The 18,168-nt window shown below is 39.4% G+C and overlaps 1 protein-coding gene and 1 pseudogene across 2 annotated transcripts in view; one reads left to right on the top strand and one right to left on the bottom strand.

Annotated features, from left to right (window-relative positions):
* Window positions 1–3,710, bottom strand: part of LOC310880710 (nuclear pore complex protein Nup153-like) — a 42,693-nt pseudogene extending 38,983 nt beyond the window's left edge. Inside the window, exon 1 of the transcript in view lies at window positions 2,715–3,710. The product of the transcript in view is annotated as a nuclear pore complex protein Nup153-like (transcript). The remainder of the gene's footprint in view (window positions 1–2,714) is intronic.
* An 11,639-nt stretch (window positions 3,711–15,349) lies between these two features.
* Window positions 15,350–17,480, top strand: LOC310880924 (uncharacterized protein C6orf52). The gene is made up of 4 exons (XM_083797463.1): window positions 15,350–15,517; window positions 15,699–15,894; window positions 16,223–16,268; window positions 17,087–17,480. The coding sequence occupies exons 1-4, from the start codon at window positions 15,447–15,449 to the stop codon at window positions 17,221–17,223; spliced, it is 450 nt and encodes a 149-aa protein (XP_083653589.1). The 5' UTR covers window positions 15,350–15,446; the 3' UTR covers window positions 17,224–17,480.
* Window positions 17,481–18,168: the final 688 nt, after the last annotated feature.

Raw genomic sequence — 18,168 nt, 5'->3', positions numbered from 1 at the left:
CTTAAAATAGAACTATCTGTTACAGTCATTCATCAGCTTTCCCTAGGCTGCTGCTCTCTCACTACTGAATGTGATCCTGCTCTCAGTTTCCCACTAACTTTTTCCCCCAGCGTTTATGGCCTCTTTTCATCTATGACACTTTTAAGGGACTACACCGTGTTGAAAAATGCTGGTTAACATTTCCTTTTACACAAGGTGCCTCATCGAATTTTCCTGACTAAACCAAACCCCAGAACCTTAACTAGAAGAGGAAGCACACAAACACACACGCCTCCCTGGCCACCATATCTCCCCAAAACATATCTGTTCAGTAACAGACCAACTGTAAGAATACTGCGATTAAAATCAGTATAGCTCTATACACTGCTTTTGTTCGGGATTACTAGCTAATGTCCTTTCCCTTACCCCTTCTGGAATTAATACTGAATTCTGTACTCCAAAACGTGGTTCTTAAGTCATACAAATGACATTTAACAATCAGAATTTTTCCACACAGTGATCCTCAATAAAAACTTCAATCCTCTACTGCAGTCTTTCAACAAATTAAAGGAATACAAAACTGGCTAATAACTGTTCAGTGATTTTTGGACCTTTGTAGCACTAGAGTAACAGCAGTACACTCTGCAGCATAGTTGCAAGTACGTGGGAATAAGATACTCTCTCTCATCTCTTTTTTTCTCTGAAAAGTGTGAGGCCTCTATTTCACCCTACTAAAGATTTTACCACCAACTGTACTGCTAGCATTGAGACACTGCAACTTCTGTGCTTGTATGAGATGCAGGACAGGTTCCTTAAGGTGTCGCAATTTTTTGTCTAAACCTAGTGTTGAGATCAAAAAAGGGATTGCTACTAATTGCGTACGTATCAATAACCAGGACAGAAGACATGCTGCATATAGGAATTAAACTTTTTCTAAAGCTCTAGTACATGAACATATCAAATCCCGCAGATTTTTTCTAGTATGGTTTCAGAGGTCTTACTTGATGGACATAAGCGCACAAGTGAAGACAAAAGATATTCTGTTTACCTGAAGTACTGGTTTGGACCCCAAATGAAAAAGCTGGCTTTGCTTGCTCAGGTTCCTTCTCTGATGGTTTAACGAAACTGAAGTTGAACATAGGTTTTGCTGTGCTCTCTTCTTTTGTACGCTCGGACTTCCCAACTGAAAAGCTAGGCTGTGTCTTTGACTCTTCAGTGTCAGCTTTCTTTCCAAACACTAACGGAGCAGCAGTAGTGACAGAATCCTGCTTCTCTTCTGTCCTTCCCAAAATAAACTGTGAGGCAGCTGCAGACTCTGCACCTGAACACTCTGAGTGAACACCGAATGTAAATGATGGCAAGGCAGCATTTTGTGGACGCAGTCGCAGTACCAAAACCTGCAGAAATAAGTGAATGTCAAGTCCGTAACCCACGGTGTATCTGCAGTACATGAAGGTTTGAACTACATTCTAGTCCTGATCTTTCCAGTCAAAACTGTTTAACAAACAACCAACCAAACAGTAAAACAAACAAGAAAACCCCATGCTTCCTCTCTACATAAAACTTTTCACAATTGTGTTTTCTGCCCACCACCTGGCTTTAAAAAGTATACGAACTTCTTTGAAAGATCATGTTTTTAGTCTGAACTCCAAATGAACAATGTGTAGGGCATGTAAAGAACAAGCACGTCATTAATGAAAGCTTTTCTCTAAAAAGGATAAACTTATTCTTGGGGAAAAGTGTGGAAACAGATGTTATCTAGGCAATATTCCTACAGGAAAAACGAATAATTTTGCCACACCTCAAAGGAAAAAATAATTGTGCTTAACAGGTAAGAAAATAAAAAAAATCAGAGCAAACCAAAAAATAAATCACAGAATATGCATCCTCGTTTTAATCATTAAGTATTACCTTTGAGCTCTGCTTTGGTGCTTGGCTTTGCACTTTCACAGGCTACACACTTCGTGGCCTCTGCTTTGTTTTGAACCAAGCAGGTCTCCCAATCCCAGCTTCCTTCAGGCTTCTTAAATTTGTCTAAATCCAGAAATTCTCCAGAAGGAGCAGAAAATGCAGATGCACTGCTACTGGTCACAGGTGTTGGACCCTCTGTGAGACAAACAAGACAGTTAACCATCCTGTTTGAACATGAACTATAAAATGAACATTAACTTTTAAATTTGATTTGTCAAATCCCACAGAAATGTTCAAAACTACTCCGCAACTCCCCCCCCCCCGCCCCTGAAGAAAATAAAAGCCACCAAAAAACCCACAAAGAAACAAAGAAACAAACAAAAAAACCAGAGTGGAACTCAAAGCTTCCAAACAACACACAACTCTGTTCAGCACACAAGCTTCTGCTGCTGTTGACGACAGTGTAACCTCCATAAAGAGGCCTGACAGGTGCCTTTTAAAAAAAAGGTGCCTTTTAAGAGAGAAGCAGAAGATAACGCTTCAAATTCAAAACCGGAAAGACAAGAATGGCTCTTCCCTTCCACAGCACACGCAGAAAACTTTTATCCTAGTATTACTTGCATCGCTCTTCCTCTTGACAAGTGCAACGTAACCGTGCAATTCACTGCACCATGGTCACAGTAAACCCCTCATTTCCAAAATTCCTCCTTGCAATGGCAAGAGCCTCAGACAAAGATGCCGACTGACCGCTCAGAGGTTGGAAGTCCAAGAGAATCAACTCTGTCTGAAATCCATTATCTTACCTCATGAAATTTCAGTCTTACCGCACAGGATGATTACAAAAGCCCGGTCTAGTCCATCTTAATTTGTTTCTTCCACGATATATTCGCACAGGTGTTTTTCGATGTAATGGCATGTTAAATGACATTTAGAGTCAAAGTTAAAATTAGAATCGTATTTTAAAAACAATACAACCACGCTCAAAATCAATTACGGTCACACACAATGGGAAACAACCCAGTACTGCCCTGAAGAAGTTACCCAGCGGGTCACTCGCTTTCTTGAAGCCTACCACTGACCTTCATAGGCATCTCTCTGCTTTAGCTTAAGACTAGTTAAGACTACACTGTCTTGAAATCTGGCTTCACATCTCCCCTCAATTACATACAAACGGTGAGTAGAGGCATTTTGGACACATTCTGTAATTTTTTTTACTTATTTTTTGAAAGCGAAAAACACTAATTTTTAACTCTTTCTATGGAGTTGTTATTTTCGCCAGTGAAAAATCACTATGTTGTTTTTAAATTAAGTCACCCACTTCAGCCATCTTCCCTCACCAGCTGCAAAGCCGGGGGTATCTGCATTGATCCAGCTCCGTACTAATACATTTCACAATCAGTTCAATTTATGCGACAGGCTGGAACCTGGGCTGAGACCTCTGAAGTGCCTGTAAACCAATCCTGCAGACAGCCGCTAATCCATCAACCGTACCTGGGAATCGTGTTGCTTAAAATATTCCATATATGCAACGTACTTTTATTCTGTACAAGATTCACAGAGGCTAGGATGGAAACAACAGGAAAAAAAGGACCATACCTGGTTTCTCAGACTGACAGGCTACACATTTGTTATCTTCCGTCTTATTTGGTACAAGGCATATTCCACAGTCCCAAGAGCCTTTCGCCTTCTTAAATTTGTCTCCAAAGCCCAGAGTGGCTGTTGTGTCAGTGCTGCTCGAGGAGGATGTCACTGTCACCGAGCTGTCTGTGACCACTGGTCATGTCAGAGCAGGCATTACTCCCGTTCCAGGTTTTGGTGTCTCACATGCTATACATTTTGTAGCTTCCGGTTTGTTTTGGACAAGACATGTATCACAATCCCACGTTCCAGGTACTGTTTTGAATTTGTCTCCAAAGCCCAGCATCCCTGCTGGGGGCGCTGCTGGCTTTGAGGTGTCGCATTGACTTGAACTTACTGTCTGTTTCATACTCTCAACTGTTGACGCTTTAGTAGCTTGACAAGTTACACATTTGTCCTTTATGTCTTTGTTTTGCAGAAAAGGGTCACATGTATCAGATTGCCAGTGCGATGCTTGTTTAGAAGTCTCTTTACCTGCAGAAAAAGTTGTTATTGCAGGCCTAGTATAAACCACTGTGCTTGTTGTAGGTTGTGCAGACGTAGAAGAGCGTGTTTTCAACAATCCAAAGTCTAGGAAGCAAGAAAAAAAAGTCTTCCTGTTAGCGCAGCACCTCACTACATGTAACTAAGTGACTTTACTAGAGGGCAAAAATTTCAACTCAGGTGCCAATGGTTACAACTAGACATTCAGACCGAGCGCAACAGGAAGTCCCCAGAAATCTTATCTAAACGGATGAAATTTCATCTGCTGCACTGGGTCACAACAGAACATTTCGTTAAAGCTTCATTTAACTCTTTGTTTCCAAGCAAGCTTTAAATCAACATTTTCACTGGTCGATACAAGTACAAACAGACAGTAGCTGACTGAAATCTGACAGTCCAACGTGGAATGGAAATAATACAATTTGATTAAGACGCGATGCCCAATCGAATCAAATTTCTAAAGCTCCTCCTTCCGTAGCAGATGACTCAAATCTACTCCAGTAACTGTACAGAAGTTTGTACTCGGAGCAGCAATCCGTACGGTATTTTCCCACAGATGCTGAATATTAATTAAATAATAAAAACTCAAGACAATTGAACAACTGTCTAATTTTCTATAATCTTTTTCAAAATGCATCGGACACAGGACAACTCCTTATTTAAAAGGTGGCAATTTTAACAGAAAAGACAAGCTACTAATACAGAAAGACTAAAGGAAATGCATCTTAAACAGCAGCTCAAGTTGCTTGTAAATCTACCTTGAACATAGTTGTTTTGTGGTTTGTTGGTTTTTTTTTAGTCAAAAATGAAGTCTTTGAACAATGTGGATTTAGATTCTGCTTCTTTTAAACCGATAAAGAAAGTGAATGTCACTTCACTCAGAGGTCTTCCCTTAAACAAAATGCACAATGTATTTTCTCTCACTTAGCTCTTTCCAGTAGAGAAATGTGCTGCCTTCTTAACAAGTATGTAAGTTAGAAGAAGACTTTTGGGAAAAGATCAAACTCAATAAAGCCCTTTTTCTTAAAAGATATCTTTTCCACAGACACACTTTATGAAACTGTTGAAAACAATTGCAATTGCTTAAAAACAAAATTCAGAAAAGGGTTTTTAACGTAAAACACTCCACTTCTGTTTGCAGTTTAAATTTTAATCCACAGGAGCCATTGTAAGCTAAGGCCCAAAGATTCGCAGCTTTCGCCATGTATTTGGAACTGAAGCTCTTTCCTATTCTTTCTTCACCTGGGCTGAAGGTGGGACAGGAGTGTTGAGTTTTACAAACATTTCCTTTTCAATTCCACAAATTGTATTTACTTAAAATGAAACACCGATTATCTGGCTAATTCTCTTAGTACCTCATTTACAATTACATCCTAACACGTAAAGGAGATGCAACCCATCTGCTTTTCATCTTGCAGTTTTACTTCCAGCAACAAACACCACTTAGAATAGAAGGGGGCAGATGCACCCTAACAAACGCAGCGCTTAATGTAATGCTCTCCTACATTCATATTTATAGCAGATACTCTATTAACCATAAGTCGTGTGTTGGTTTTTTTTTTAATAAAAAATGCTAGCGTATTTTTTGCAGCATCTTTTTAAAAGGAGTTCATTATCTCACCAGGATTTTTTAGAACGTCTAAGACGCTTCCTTCCTTTAAGACGTGGGCAGTGGTGAAGGGACCACCAGCAAAATCTTTGACCTCCTCTTTCTGTGTGTTGATGTTGGTTGAGGTGGTGGTGTCTTTTGAAACAAAAGAAAACAAAAACAGCTTTCACAATGTGACCTAGTTAGAGCAGATTATACTCACTTTTGTTAGAAACAAGAATTTCCAGCTTTCATGCTTCTCACATAAGAATCTTCACAAATTCTACTTACTTTGCAATGCTTTATGATTACAAGCAAAACAAAAAGCAACAAAACAAAACAAAAATTATAAAAGCAGATCTGTCACTGGAAAAATACTGCAGAAGTCCAACACTGCCTGGAATTGCTAGCATGCGCAGACAGGACAGATTGAAGATTTAATAAAGAAAAAAAGGAAAATCAGCACTTCAGATCTGAAGTGCTAAAGTTTCAGTTACCTAGGGTAAGAAAGGGCGTCACTGGAGTACCACTGGGTCCAGAAAGTTCTGCCGATTTTACAACGGGAACACTAAATGTAAACCCAATCTGCTATGAACAAGAGAGGTTTTTCAGATTCTCAAGCCACAGGAACTTCAATCGAATGCACACACAAAACCAAATCTGAAAGCTGCTCTTCACATTTGTAGCACGCATGCTGAATGACAAATTATAAGCCAGAAGCCTACATACTTTTCTCCATCAAGGCAGATTCTGCTTTAGTGTTCTGCAACAGCCTACTAAATGCCTAAGAAAAAAAGTCAAGCTCCTTTATTATTTTACTTACAGAAGACGTAGGTAGCACTTCTGCCTCAGTAGATTTCACAACTGGAGATGAAAATGCGAACTCAGGACTGCTAACAGTACTTGTTGGTTGTATCTGTATTTTCAAAAGAATTAAAGGTTTATATTGAAGAGCAACAACTACCTGAATTCACTACCCAACAGAAGTCCCGCAGTGACGTCGAAAAACCTGATGTTTGAGTTATTTTGCAGATAAAAGTAATAATAAAACACAGGGAAGTTTCCAAGTGGGTATAGGACAATATCTTCAAAACCAAATTCCAGAAACTGAGAGGAAAAGCTGGAGATGCTACTTAGGTCTAAATGCACGGAAAAGCAAGCCAGGAAGCTGAAGAACGGCAAACTCAGCCCAATGATACTCCAAGAACTTCAGCAAACACCTCAACATGTTAAAGCAGCTGTCTACTTCAAACCGTACAAAAAATATTTCAAGTACTCTGGAACAGATTAATGTTTATTTTATTGCAATAATATGACAATTATTGCACCCTAGGCTCATTCTATGTGAGGCTCATATGACCACGTTACCTCTAATTTAATAACTTAAATAAAGTTGTGGTTTAACCATTGCAGGCAACTAAGCACCACACAGCCACTCGCTCACTCCCTCCAAGTGGAACAGGGAAAAGAACTGGAAATAAAGAAGTAAAGTTGTTAAATTTGAGGTAGCATTAATGACTCATCGCATGTAATGGCTACCTGGAAAGACAAATGCCATAACCCTGTACATACTCCCCACTCCTTCCCCTTCTTTCCCCCAGCATTTATTGCTGAGCACGATGCTAAATGGTGTGGAATATCCCTTCGGTCCTCTGGGCTCCGCTGTCCTGGCTGAGTGCCCTCCCAGCCTCTTGTGCATCCCCGACCTCCTCGCTGGCAGGGCAGCGTGAGACACAGAAAAGGACTTGTCACTGTGTAAGCACTGCTCAGCAACAGCTAAAACACCAGTGCCTTACCAACACTGTTTTGCTCACAAATCTGCAACACAGCATCATCTAGCATCATCTACTACGAAGAAAATTAACTCTACCCCTGCCAAAACCACTATAAATAACGTGGCATAAAGTCCACACCCCCCTTCCCCCGCAGACTTCCACAGCATTTGAAGCAGTTATACAATCACGTTAAATGGGAGTTGGCAGGCTCTAAGACTGAGAGAAGCAGAATCAAAACATTTATGCCTTTTTCCCCAAACTGGCATACAACCCCAATTCATTCAGCTGCGTAGAAACTAATATTTGTTAGTTTCATGAGCACCACAGAAAAAGTCAACTCGCAATAAAGCAGTATACTCATTGTAAACATTATTTATAGCATAAAGATTTACCTTGCCCGCCGCCATCGCTGCTGCATCTGCCATGCCTGCCGCCTCCGTTGAATTTGCCACGCTTGTCGTTGCCGCTGTTGACCTTGATATGTCCTTTCTCATCAGCAGGTATGGCATGCCCGCCGCCATTATTGGATATGTCAAGCCTGAGGGCACTGTTGAACATGTTATGCCCGACGTCGCTGTTGTATATATCATGTCCTCCACCTCCTCCTCTGATAGATCTGTCAAGTCCTCCACCTCCGATGGATCTGTCATGCCCTCCACCTCTGATGGATCTGTCATGCCCTCCACCTCTGATGGATTTGCCATGCCCGTCGCAGCTGCTGGAGTTGCCGTGCTCATTGCTGCTGTTGAAACAGCGCTCGGTGACGCTGAGACAGCGCTACTACCAACGAAACTAGAATTGAACTGAGGCAGCGATGCAGCACTGATGGGTAGGGGTATGTTCGGTAGCACTGGTTCCTCCACTTCCTAAAGTTGCAAATTTTAATTTTTCTTATACAAGACATACTACTTTCTCACCCCATCCCACCCAATTTATTAACAAAATTAAATAGAACAAAAATCCATACAAATTAAGAGAAAGCAAGTTTCCAGAAGAAATCCCGATCTCCCCACCTCTGTCTACCACGTCATTTTAATTTATGGCAGGCCTGCTTCCACATTATACTCTATTCAACAACTGTACAGCAAGAACACTGAAAGTTAACTCAAAACCTGTGCAGAACAGAGACGCACAGATCACATTTTTTTTCTTTCTTTTCTATACTTTAGTCATCAAAGCTCTGGAGAAGCATCATCCTTTCTAACTACCCTCGCATGGCTTCAATTAAGAGTACACTCTCAAGACAAGTGAGAAAGTGTTCCTCTTGCAAAATTAGGCAGGATAGCTGCCAAAGTTTCTAAAGTCATTACAGCAGTGAACGTGGAAAAAGGTAATGTTTAAAGAAGCAGGTAGGTTCAACAACCAAACTAAACACAAAAAGCACCAAAGAAAGTCAGACTAGCAGCACTGAAGATTGTGTTCTGGTAAATACAGTCTATACCATGTATCAGGATGCAAATATAAAAATCAGAAGAGAGCCTCTTAACAACTTCAATTTTCATCCCTGCCACTTACTTTATTTGATTACTAAGATTGGATGAGTTATGTTTTAAATGGCATAGAAAATCTGACCAAAATTTGTACAGTACTATCATGATCTACTTAGAAATGACTAGGCAGGGATGTAAGTTGGTACTACTGATATTCAGTGCATCCTGTAGCTTACATCTGTTTCACAGTTTTGATTTGAAAAGTTTATGGAACTTTTGATATTTGGACCATTATTTTATTTGCGTTACAGGAATAAACAACAGTGTTTACGATTTCTTTATATTGCATCATCCAGAAGTCCCATTTAATGATTTGAAACTTAAATTAACTTAAATACTTAATATTAACTTAATATTAATTAAATACTTAATGTTAACATAAATACTTAAATTAACTTACAGGCAGCTTATATAACATCCAATAAAAGAAAAAATAATCTGAATATTCATGGTCATAGTTTTATGGAATAGATTTTTCCTATTAAAATGAGAAAAAAACTCTCTCACAATGAGTTTGGTGAGTATCAAAAACTGAGTCATCGTTAGCAGACATGCAGAATGCTCTCTTCTACTACTCTTTTTCACACTCTTGGCCTGTATCTTTCTGTATGACTTAAATATGAAACCAAAAATTAAGCTTTTTTTTTCTTTTTATACTTGGCACTCGTTTCAAGTATCATTCCTGTAGAAAAACTATACAAACCTTCACCAAAACTTCTCTTCTTAGGACTCATTCATTCAATTGCTAACGAGAAATGTTATAGTTTGAAGAATCTCCAAGGTAAGAGAATTAAAAATTTCAAAATTACATAAGCAAAGTTCAGGTATTCAAACACAGGAAATCAATTGGAGCCTGCTCTGAAACCCACAAGAAAACAAAAACAATGCAAAAATAAAGCGGTATTGTTATAATTTACTATGATGCAATAAAACTGACACACTTAGCTAGTTACTTCAGTAAGCTCAGTGACAGCAATTAATTTAAGAGTCACTTACCTGTTCTTGTACAGCTCCTGATAAATAGTGTATTCCTCTTTCCCTTCTCATTTTGCCGCCTCCGCTACTCACTCCTGAAGACAGACCATTGGACGCAGCAGTACTGAATTTGTAGCTGGTCACATTGCTAGCACACGACAGTACAGAAGTTGGGGGAAAAAAGAGAAAAAGAAATTACCAGCCAAATTTTTTTTTCAAGATATTAGAGCTGTTATTAGTCCTAGAATTGAAACCTGCTGATCAGAAAAAAACTAAAGCTGTCTCACAAGTTGCTAAACGCTGGTAAATACTTGATGTTCTAAATAGGAAAAACTTTATTAACAGCAGCAATGAAAAGGACATACATAAGTGCACCGTTCACATGGGAACAATGACTAAGCCAGAAGACCTGAAATAGAAGAGCTGATTTAGATTGTTATTTTCCAGTGCTTCCTTTAAATAGGACTGGTTCTCTGATTCTGCGATGCACGTGTATCTTTTGCAGGGATATAAAAGAACAGCTCACAAAAATACAGAAAGAGTGCACATATGCACACATACACATGGGAAACACTGCCAACAGCTCTGATAGAATAGGGACGCCTCAGACTTGTGTGGCAAGGTAATATGGCCTAAGCTTCAGAAGCAGCTCTGGCTTTCATGTGGCCATCAGCAGGAACAGCAGAGGTGTTTGGGTATGCCAACATTCCAGAAGTCTTTTCAGACATGAATACAGATCCCTTTTGTAAGGCATACAAAGGCATTTTTCTGGTACTTAAAAAAGCCTAGCACATAACCAGAAAGATATCCTAATCCAAGAGGAAATGGGGAAAAAATAACCCAAACCAGAAGTGGAATAGGGAATAACTCTAACAAAAGTACTATGGCAAGAAAATGAAGTATGCCTGGAAAAACCGTGACATCAAAGCTTATCTTGCAGCCAATCAGTCAGTCAGTACAGAAGTGCATTAGATCGCACTGGAAGACACCAGGTCAAACTCCCACAATACTGAGGAGGAGAACTGGTCTAAACTTGTCAAATACTTGACAACAGCCTGCTTAGCACTGTAACTGCATAGAGGAAGACAGATCCCTAAGGCATATGCTCAGACTTTTCTCTAATCCGAACTGTCAATCCATTAGAATTCTGAAAAAAGTCTTACATCAAAATAGATCTTCATTCAGACAACTATCGCTTGCCCATAACAGCCCATATTCCTCTTTCTGTTAACACCTGTGAGCTTCAAGGGGGCAAAGACAGTTGTCAGCCTTCAAGCAAGTCTAATCTACAATTGGACTCAGGATATAAAATATATATATATATATACACACACACGCATAGATATATAGCATTGGTGGGCCAGAGATTTACTGAGTATTCCAACTCAACTGTCCAAAGGGACTCTTGCCAGCAGATCAGTGTGGTGCTCCTGCTCCAGAACATGGCACCCAACAGAGACCAGCATCACAAAAAACACTACCACCACTACCTACTCTACAAACAAAAGGTAGGGCACTGCAATAAACTTTGTGAACGAAATCAAAAGCAGTATGAGTTTGCTGTATCTCCTTCCTAAATGGAGAAGTAGAAAGGAGTTCTAACAGAGACAATTTAGAACAGTTTGAAAAAAACATAATTAAAACCCAGCACCTGATTGCACCTGTACCAGAACCTTAAAGCCAGTCGCTTCCACCCCTGAAAAGGTGGTTGTTGTGAAGTCCAACTTTTAGATGCCAAAACAAAGTGTTGAGTTCTTTCTGCAAGCCAAAGAATGCCCATGGTCACATAAGAATTGCTTGGCAGATGAGCATAGAGTCGACAAAATTCCCTGCTACTGTTCTTTGAAAAGAGCAACCCCCTAAAAACCGAGTGCAAAGTCCCTTAACTCAAGCATTATTACCCAAAACACCATTTGCCCAGAAGGAAAAGCCATCAATATTATCTGGAGGATAACTCATTTGACCTAAACCAAGAAAGCAGTATAACACAAAGCAGTCTCCTCAAGAAGAAATTCAATTAATTCTGCTGGATTTTTTTTATTTTAGAGATGAGTTAGCATTTGGCCTCAAATGATCCTAAAGAACACATGGTCTTCATGTGAACTCAAAGCAGACAATTAACTTCATCATGAAAGGAGTATTAAAAAAAAGAATAATAAATCATAAATCTTCCTCCATGTTTTTGCTTAAAAAATAAAGAAAAAAACACATCAATAAACATCCTCCTGAACTGTAACTCACTTCCCCTACTTCACCTTCTAAAGAATGCTTCAGAAAGAATCATCCCATTAGGACAGAGCTTTCAAACTGCAAGCAATTAAATAGCTAAAACTAATAGCTTTTCCCCTAGGGAACATTAGGAGGGACAAATTATTTTGTTATAAGTAAACTGAGTTATAAACCATGAAATATCTGTCAAAGCAAAATTTGTAACGCTACAGATTTAGTTAAACTACAAAATGAGCCATATTTCCTGTAGAAGGAAAAAATTAGGCCTCCAATAGCAAAGATCCTTTCTGTGGATACAGCATTATAACGTGCCTCGTTTCCCATCTTCGTATCCTACTCAGAAGATAAACTTGGGATAAAAAGTGGTGTATCAGTACTTTTATTCTTGCTCATCTTCCTTCCTTTCATAAAAACAACAATTTTCTCAAAGTTATATTGATCTTCAAACACAATCCAGACTTTGCAGCTCCCTCAAAATACAAAATTTTCATTGGATTTCCCATTCCTTTTACTGAGAACTGTCACCACCTTTCAGGTGCAGACCGTACTGAAAAAGGAGATTTCTTTCTTCCTTCAAGTAAGTTTTAAATTAATAGATGTCATACCTTTCAGATGGTTCTGCTCGCTGTTCTGCAGGCAAAGTCTTCTCTCTCATCCCCTGCAAGTTAAGTTTAGTTCAAGACTTAGCTGAATATGTACAGCATACACAAAGTACCAACAACCACTTCATGTGGTTTTTTGTGGTTTTTATTTTATTTATTTATTTTTAATTTTATAGCACTGAATACACCTCACCTACTTAACGTTGTTCCCTAATTCAGCATTGTGGGTACAGTTCAGTTAAATTTTGGGGCTAAAGTAAGCATCACTGCTTCACTCAGCATTGAGGACAAACTGATAGAACACTAAATCAAATTTGTCAAATCCTCTAACAAAGAAAGTAATTATTTTAAACAAAATGACAAAAATTGTGTGTGGGGGGGAGAGTTTTCATCAAAACTTGTGTTTGCCAACCCCGTAAAAGGGACATACTTTTCTGTTTTCTATCATTTATCAACAAACAAGAAAAAAAAAAAAACTCTACCCCCCTAAAAACTAAGCAGTTGCTGCTAGAAAGTTGCTGCAAAGCTTTTTGTTTCTGGCCCAAGTTTTTTAATTTGGTGAAAGCCTTTTCTGTGCACGTGCACATGCCAGAGAGGTTGCTTAAGTAATAGAAGCTATAGTAGCTGCTATCTTCTGTTTTTTGTAGAAGACAGAAACTGAATTCGTTAGCTTTGTAACTGTTATGCATACTAGAATTGGTTTTCTCCCTTTTGAAAATAGTAGAGGGTATGCCTATGTCAGATTTGGTGAGCAAGGTGATCAGATGAGGGCACTGCAAGACTGCCAGAACGCACCAGGTCTGGGGGGAAAAGGAATCCGGCTGAGCATAGGAATTTCTAAAAGGTAACCAAGGAGTTGTGCATTGATACAGTTATTCTAAATAATCAGATTCTTGTAGCTCTGCCTTTGGAAAGTCTGTGGCCCTTGCTGTAGTGGCTGCACACAGGATGCAGTCTACAAAACCAGAAATGCAGAAGTCCTATGTTTTGACTCCCTGGATTCATCAACCTGCTTCAGGATGGCTGGGGGAATCCAACTGTTAAGTCTAGCCAGACAGCGCAACTTGGGCTTAGCTGCCATTGTAACCAGCCTTGTTTCTCAACAGCAGCAAAGCTGAATGCATTGGTAAATATTTTCAGGTTTGGGCCTGCATAAGGTAGAAGGGACAACAAGTGGTTTTATATGCTAGGGAGTTCTTGTTCTTAGAGCTTTCCCTCTAGTTTGAGAGAAGCACATAACTAGTTTTACAGTGGGTTGAAAGGAAAGAAGTGGGGGGGAAAAATGGGAACGCAGGGGGAAAGCCAAAGGCGTTATTACTAGAACAGGTTTAGAATGCTATTCTTTGCTTTTCATGAGCTTAGGGCAATGGGGAGTTTAAAGCTTAGCACTTCCTGAGAGGGTTTCTTACTCTACCGGCTCAGTTCTATCACTTATTTAAGGCAATTCAGGTCTCTGAACGGTTAAAGAATTGATACCAAATTTGATGAACTTTGATCCAGGATACTGACAAAACAGGACTTCATATAAACAATTTCAGTATGTTCATGAGGTTAGCTTGTGTGTTCTGTTAAATAGTAAAAAATGACACTTCTGTTTCTGTTTACCTAGCATAATTCTGCAAATGTTGCCTCCTTCTGCTTTAGAATGGAAATGCTCTTCTCCAAGAGAGCACTGTCCAAACTTCTTTGCCAAAATTTTTTGATTAAATTAATATTGTTTTATTTTGAAAACAAGAATAAGCCACAAACATGTTTTCTTGCTTCGGCTATCCAGAAGAACGTCAACAGTATTTTCAGATTTTCCTTCCCTACACAACTGTATGTAGGAAGAGTGCAGTTGGAAGCAGAAGACCTAAGATGATGTATCTTCTGTTTGTTTACTACAGTAACAAGACAATGGATTACCTCTTTATTAGAACTTGTGTAGCTTTGCAGTATTGAAACAAATGTAGGTATTAAAATACACATCAGTAATACGTTTCTGAATGGCTGAGTACCGTGCTCTCTTAGCATTGAAATACCCAGCCATTGGATTAGTTTGTCCCTCATGTTTGCTGAGTTTGGAAGCTATTTCAGAATGCCTTCAGCTTGTATTCTTCCCCAAAAGCATAGAACTCACTTCTCTGCATCCCCAATTCAAGTCAGAGAAACTGGGCACTGCAGACACAGGAGGTCTGCCTGTACAGAATCAGTGAAGACAAGTCTAAACAGCGGATTTTTTTGAATATGCAGCTGGGTTATCTGAATGTTCTTTATGCAGTGTACCTCAGTTTTAGTACAGATAGCACTTGTCTTGGTTCTTGTCATTAGTCTGAAGCTGCCCCTGAGAAAATCTTGAAAGGGAAAGTAGTGAAAGCTAATCAGCTGGCCCTTTCTTCTTAAGAACCAGCGTATTTTGTAATTCTCCCACTAATAATAAGGCGTCATGCTGGAGAATCGCGATTGTGTTGTTAAGCAAGACTGACTTCACCTGAGCGGTATAGTTGGCAGCTGTTGAATGTTTAATGGACTTTAAACAAACAAAAAAACTGAGCAGGTGGAGGTAGACATGGCAAACTGACAGGCAGTGTCAGATGCTTCTTTGAAATGGATAATCTGACTCCATTCACTTCTTTCTGGAAATAAGATCTAGTAATTAACCAAACAAAAGATAGAAGGGTTAAGACTGTATCTTTAAAGCAGCTGTGCTTGATAAATGTCTCTGGTCTTAAATCAATCTTTAGCAAAGCACAGAGACATAGCAGCAGCTTGCTTATGCCAACGCTAAAAATACTTGATGTGTACAGGTAACCATGTCAAGGCTCTGGAGTTAATCCATGAGAACAATTCCTTCTGGTATTGGCAAAGGTGAGGATGCTTGCTTCTATAGAAATGAGGTTTTGAGCTGTGACTTAAGCTGTCACTTAGGTGACTGTTTAGGAAAGCTTCCTTTTAAGCTTTGAAGTATGTAAGCTGACAAATTGTTTAAGTTCAGAACTGGGTTTACAGTCTCTTGTTCTCTGACTGTATGCAACTTCTCATGTTTCAGACTGAAAGCAGAATTGCAGCGGTACCAGTCATGCAACTATAATGATTATTGCCAAGATTACCAGAACTACCACTCACAGAGGAGTTACGATGCTTACGCTGACTACAGCTACAGCTCCTATGCTCCCTATGACAGCATGCAAGCTGTTGGAGACTGCTCTTTAGGAGATTCTTTAATGGCTCCAGCTGTTTTTGAGGTAAAGATAGTGCACGCTTGCTGTAAAGAAAATATTTCACAGATAATACGTTGTACAGATTTGCTCTGATTCTTCTGATTTGCTTTGCTTAAAGCAAATTAAACAGTTGTTTTAAGTGGTCTTATCGTGGTCAATGTATTAGTTGTGACCTCCGGAAGTCCCTTCCAACCTGTACTGTAATATTGGCTTTCTTCTAAAAATAAATAGATAAAATGCCATCTATCCTTGTAGTTGTAGGAAGAAGGAATGGGTTGAGACTGCAGCACTTTGAATCTGTGATGCTTTCTGAAATGAGTTATGATTAAACTTAGCCTTTTCTGTCTTTCAGGAATCTTCAGTTATGACTGCAATCGGTGATGACCTAATTACTGACGGTAATAAGGGTTCTATCATTGTCACTTGAGTTTAGCCATCCTTGTGCCTTTTAACAATACAAGCCAACCTCTACTGGATGAAGAACATCTTGAAAATTCAGCTGAGGTCAAACCTCTGTGGGGTTGATCTGCAATCAGCTGGGGTTTTAAAGCTGATACAGCATACACTGACCGCATCAAGTAAAACGGGACACTGTCAATGCTTCGCAGCAGGTTTCTTGTACCTGTGCCTTCATTCCCATTTGAAAATGGTCTAAGACAGAATTTTGTTCTTTGTATTGGTTCCGCTAAACAGATTTTATATTAGAAACTCAGTAATATGCAAAAGCTTTGTTCTCCACCCTGAGGTAAAAGCTTATGTTGCAGATTCCAAAAGGAGGATTCAGCTTGCACTTACAAATACGGTACAAAACATATTTGTGTCCTGGAAGGTTTGCAAAGTTCCTCACGTGGAGGCATTTTGTGTTAGTGTTTAGAAACTATCCTATGTAACGTGTATTGCCGTAGAAGTGAATTAAATGACTCTTGGGAGGGTTTCATGGCTGATTATCCGTAAACGTTATCTTTACTATCTTAAACATTGTCTTTGTCTTTATCTTGAAAGACAGTTCTAGTCCCAGCCTTCTAATATACAAATTCCCAAAAGTTGGAGCTGTGAGGCTCAAAATTTTAGAGGACTAAATACCTCACTAAAATTAGTAGATCTAATAGCTTATTACACTTAGCTTAAAATACATTTTGTTAGCCATTTCACATGAAGTTTTTTTGTGCGCATGCCTCAGATTTGATACTTGGACTTACCAGGCTTTTATTTTCAGATCCACAGCTCTACTTGGATGTTGATGAAATGAACAGACAATTCACGGAGACAAGCGAAGAACTCTACGATTCACTCATGAATTGTCACTGGCAACCTCTGGATACGGTCACTTCTGAAATCCCCTCTGCTATTTAAGTGTCTTCTAGAGCATGACCGTTAGGACCAAAGTGCTAAAACTACATTTCTTCTACATTATTCTAGCTCATAAGTTTTAAAGCACAATGATAGGTTGGGTTTTTTTTGCTATGCTTTTGACAGTTTCTGTAATCTTTTTGTTCATCACTCCCTTCTTGGAGCATCATGAAGTCATGTAAATATTCGAGAAATGTAAAGAGGTAAATGGGGTCTAAAGATAGACTTGCCTGTGTAAATAAAAAATTTGTTTCTGCAAACCTGCCAGCAAGGGATTTTACTTGTACCTGTGTGCAGCACGTTCTCTTCCGGCTTATGGAATTTAACAAGGTAGTAAGGGTATTTCATCTGTCTTTATTTTTATATGGGCATTAGGACACAAGCAAAATCTAGCTTCCCCTTGTTTTCCTGGTTCCTTAGGTAAGCGACAAGCCAAGCCTTTCATGTGCTTGCTTAGACTGGAAGTATGTATGGGAGACACTCACAGGCCTTGCTATGGAAACACCTGTGCCCACTTTTTCCTGCAGGCTGCTGGCTCTAACTGTACTACTGATACATGCTAGGTCAGCTAAAATCGGCTTATAAATAGGGTATGTTAAGCATATGGAAGTGTAGACTTCAACTGCCATAGCTACAAACATCCCGTGGAATGAGGATGATGTCTGCTGGCACTCTCTGCATCAGCATTCAGTTTTCCCTTGCCCTTCTTACTGTTAGACTTCTCAGCTGACGCTTTACAGCGAAGAAATTGCTACAACATAATCCGTGTTCTTAAACCTAAAAAAAAAAAATCTTGGAGAAAACAACTTGCTGGTTTTCCCTCCTTGCTGGCAAGGAGAAAAATAGTCCACCAGGAACAACAAAAAAATCCTAGTAACAGCTCCTTAAGTTATACCCTCTGCTACCCTCTCTGATTGCTCTGGTCTTCCTTCATTCGTGGTAATGAAG

This window comes from Anser anser (assembly GCF_964211835.1).
Source record: "Anser anser genome assembly, chromosome: 13".
Lineage (NCBI taxonomy): Eukaryota > Metazoa > Chordata > Aves > Anseriformes > Anatidae > Anser > Anser anser.
This window is presented reverse-complemented; position numbering and strand designations above follow the sequence as displayed.

Excerpts from the sequence above, each read along its gene's own strand:
- LOC310880924 (XM_083797463.1), top strand. The coding sequence starts at position 15,447 with ATGTGTACAGGTAACCATGTCAAGGCTCTGGAGTTAATCCATGAGAAC. Across the intron at positions 15,518-15,698 it reads TCCTTCTGGTATTGGCAAAG|ACTGAAAGCAGAATTGCAGC; the intron begins GTGAGGATGCTT and ends CTCATGTTTCAG. Across the intron at positions 16,269-17,086 it reads TGATGACCTAATTACTGACG|ATCCACAGCTCTACTTGGAT; the intron begins GTAATAAGGGTT and ends TTTTATTTTCAG.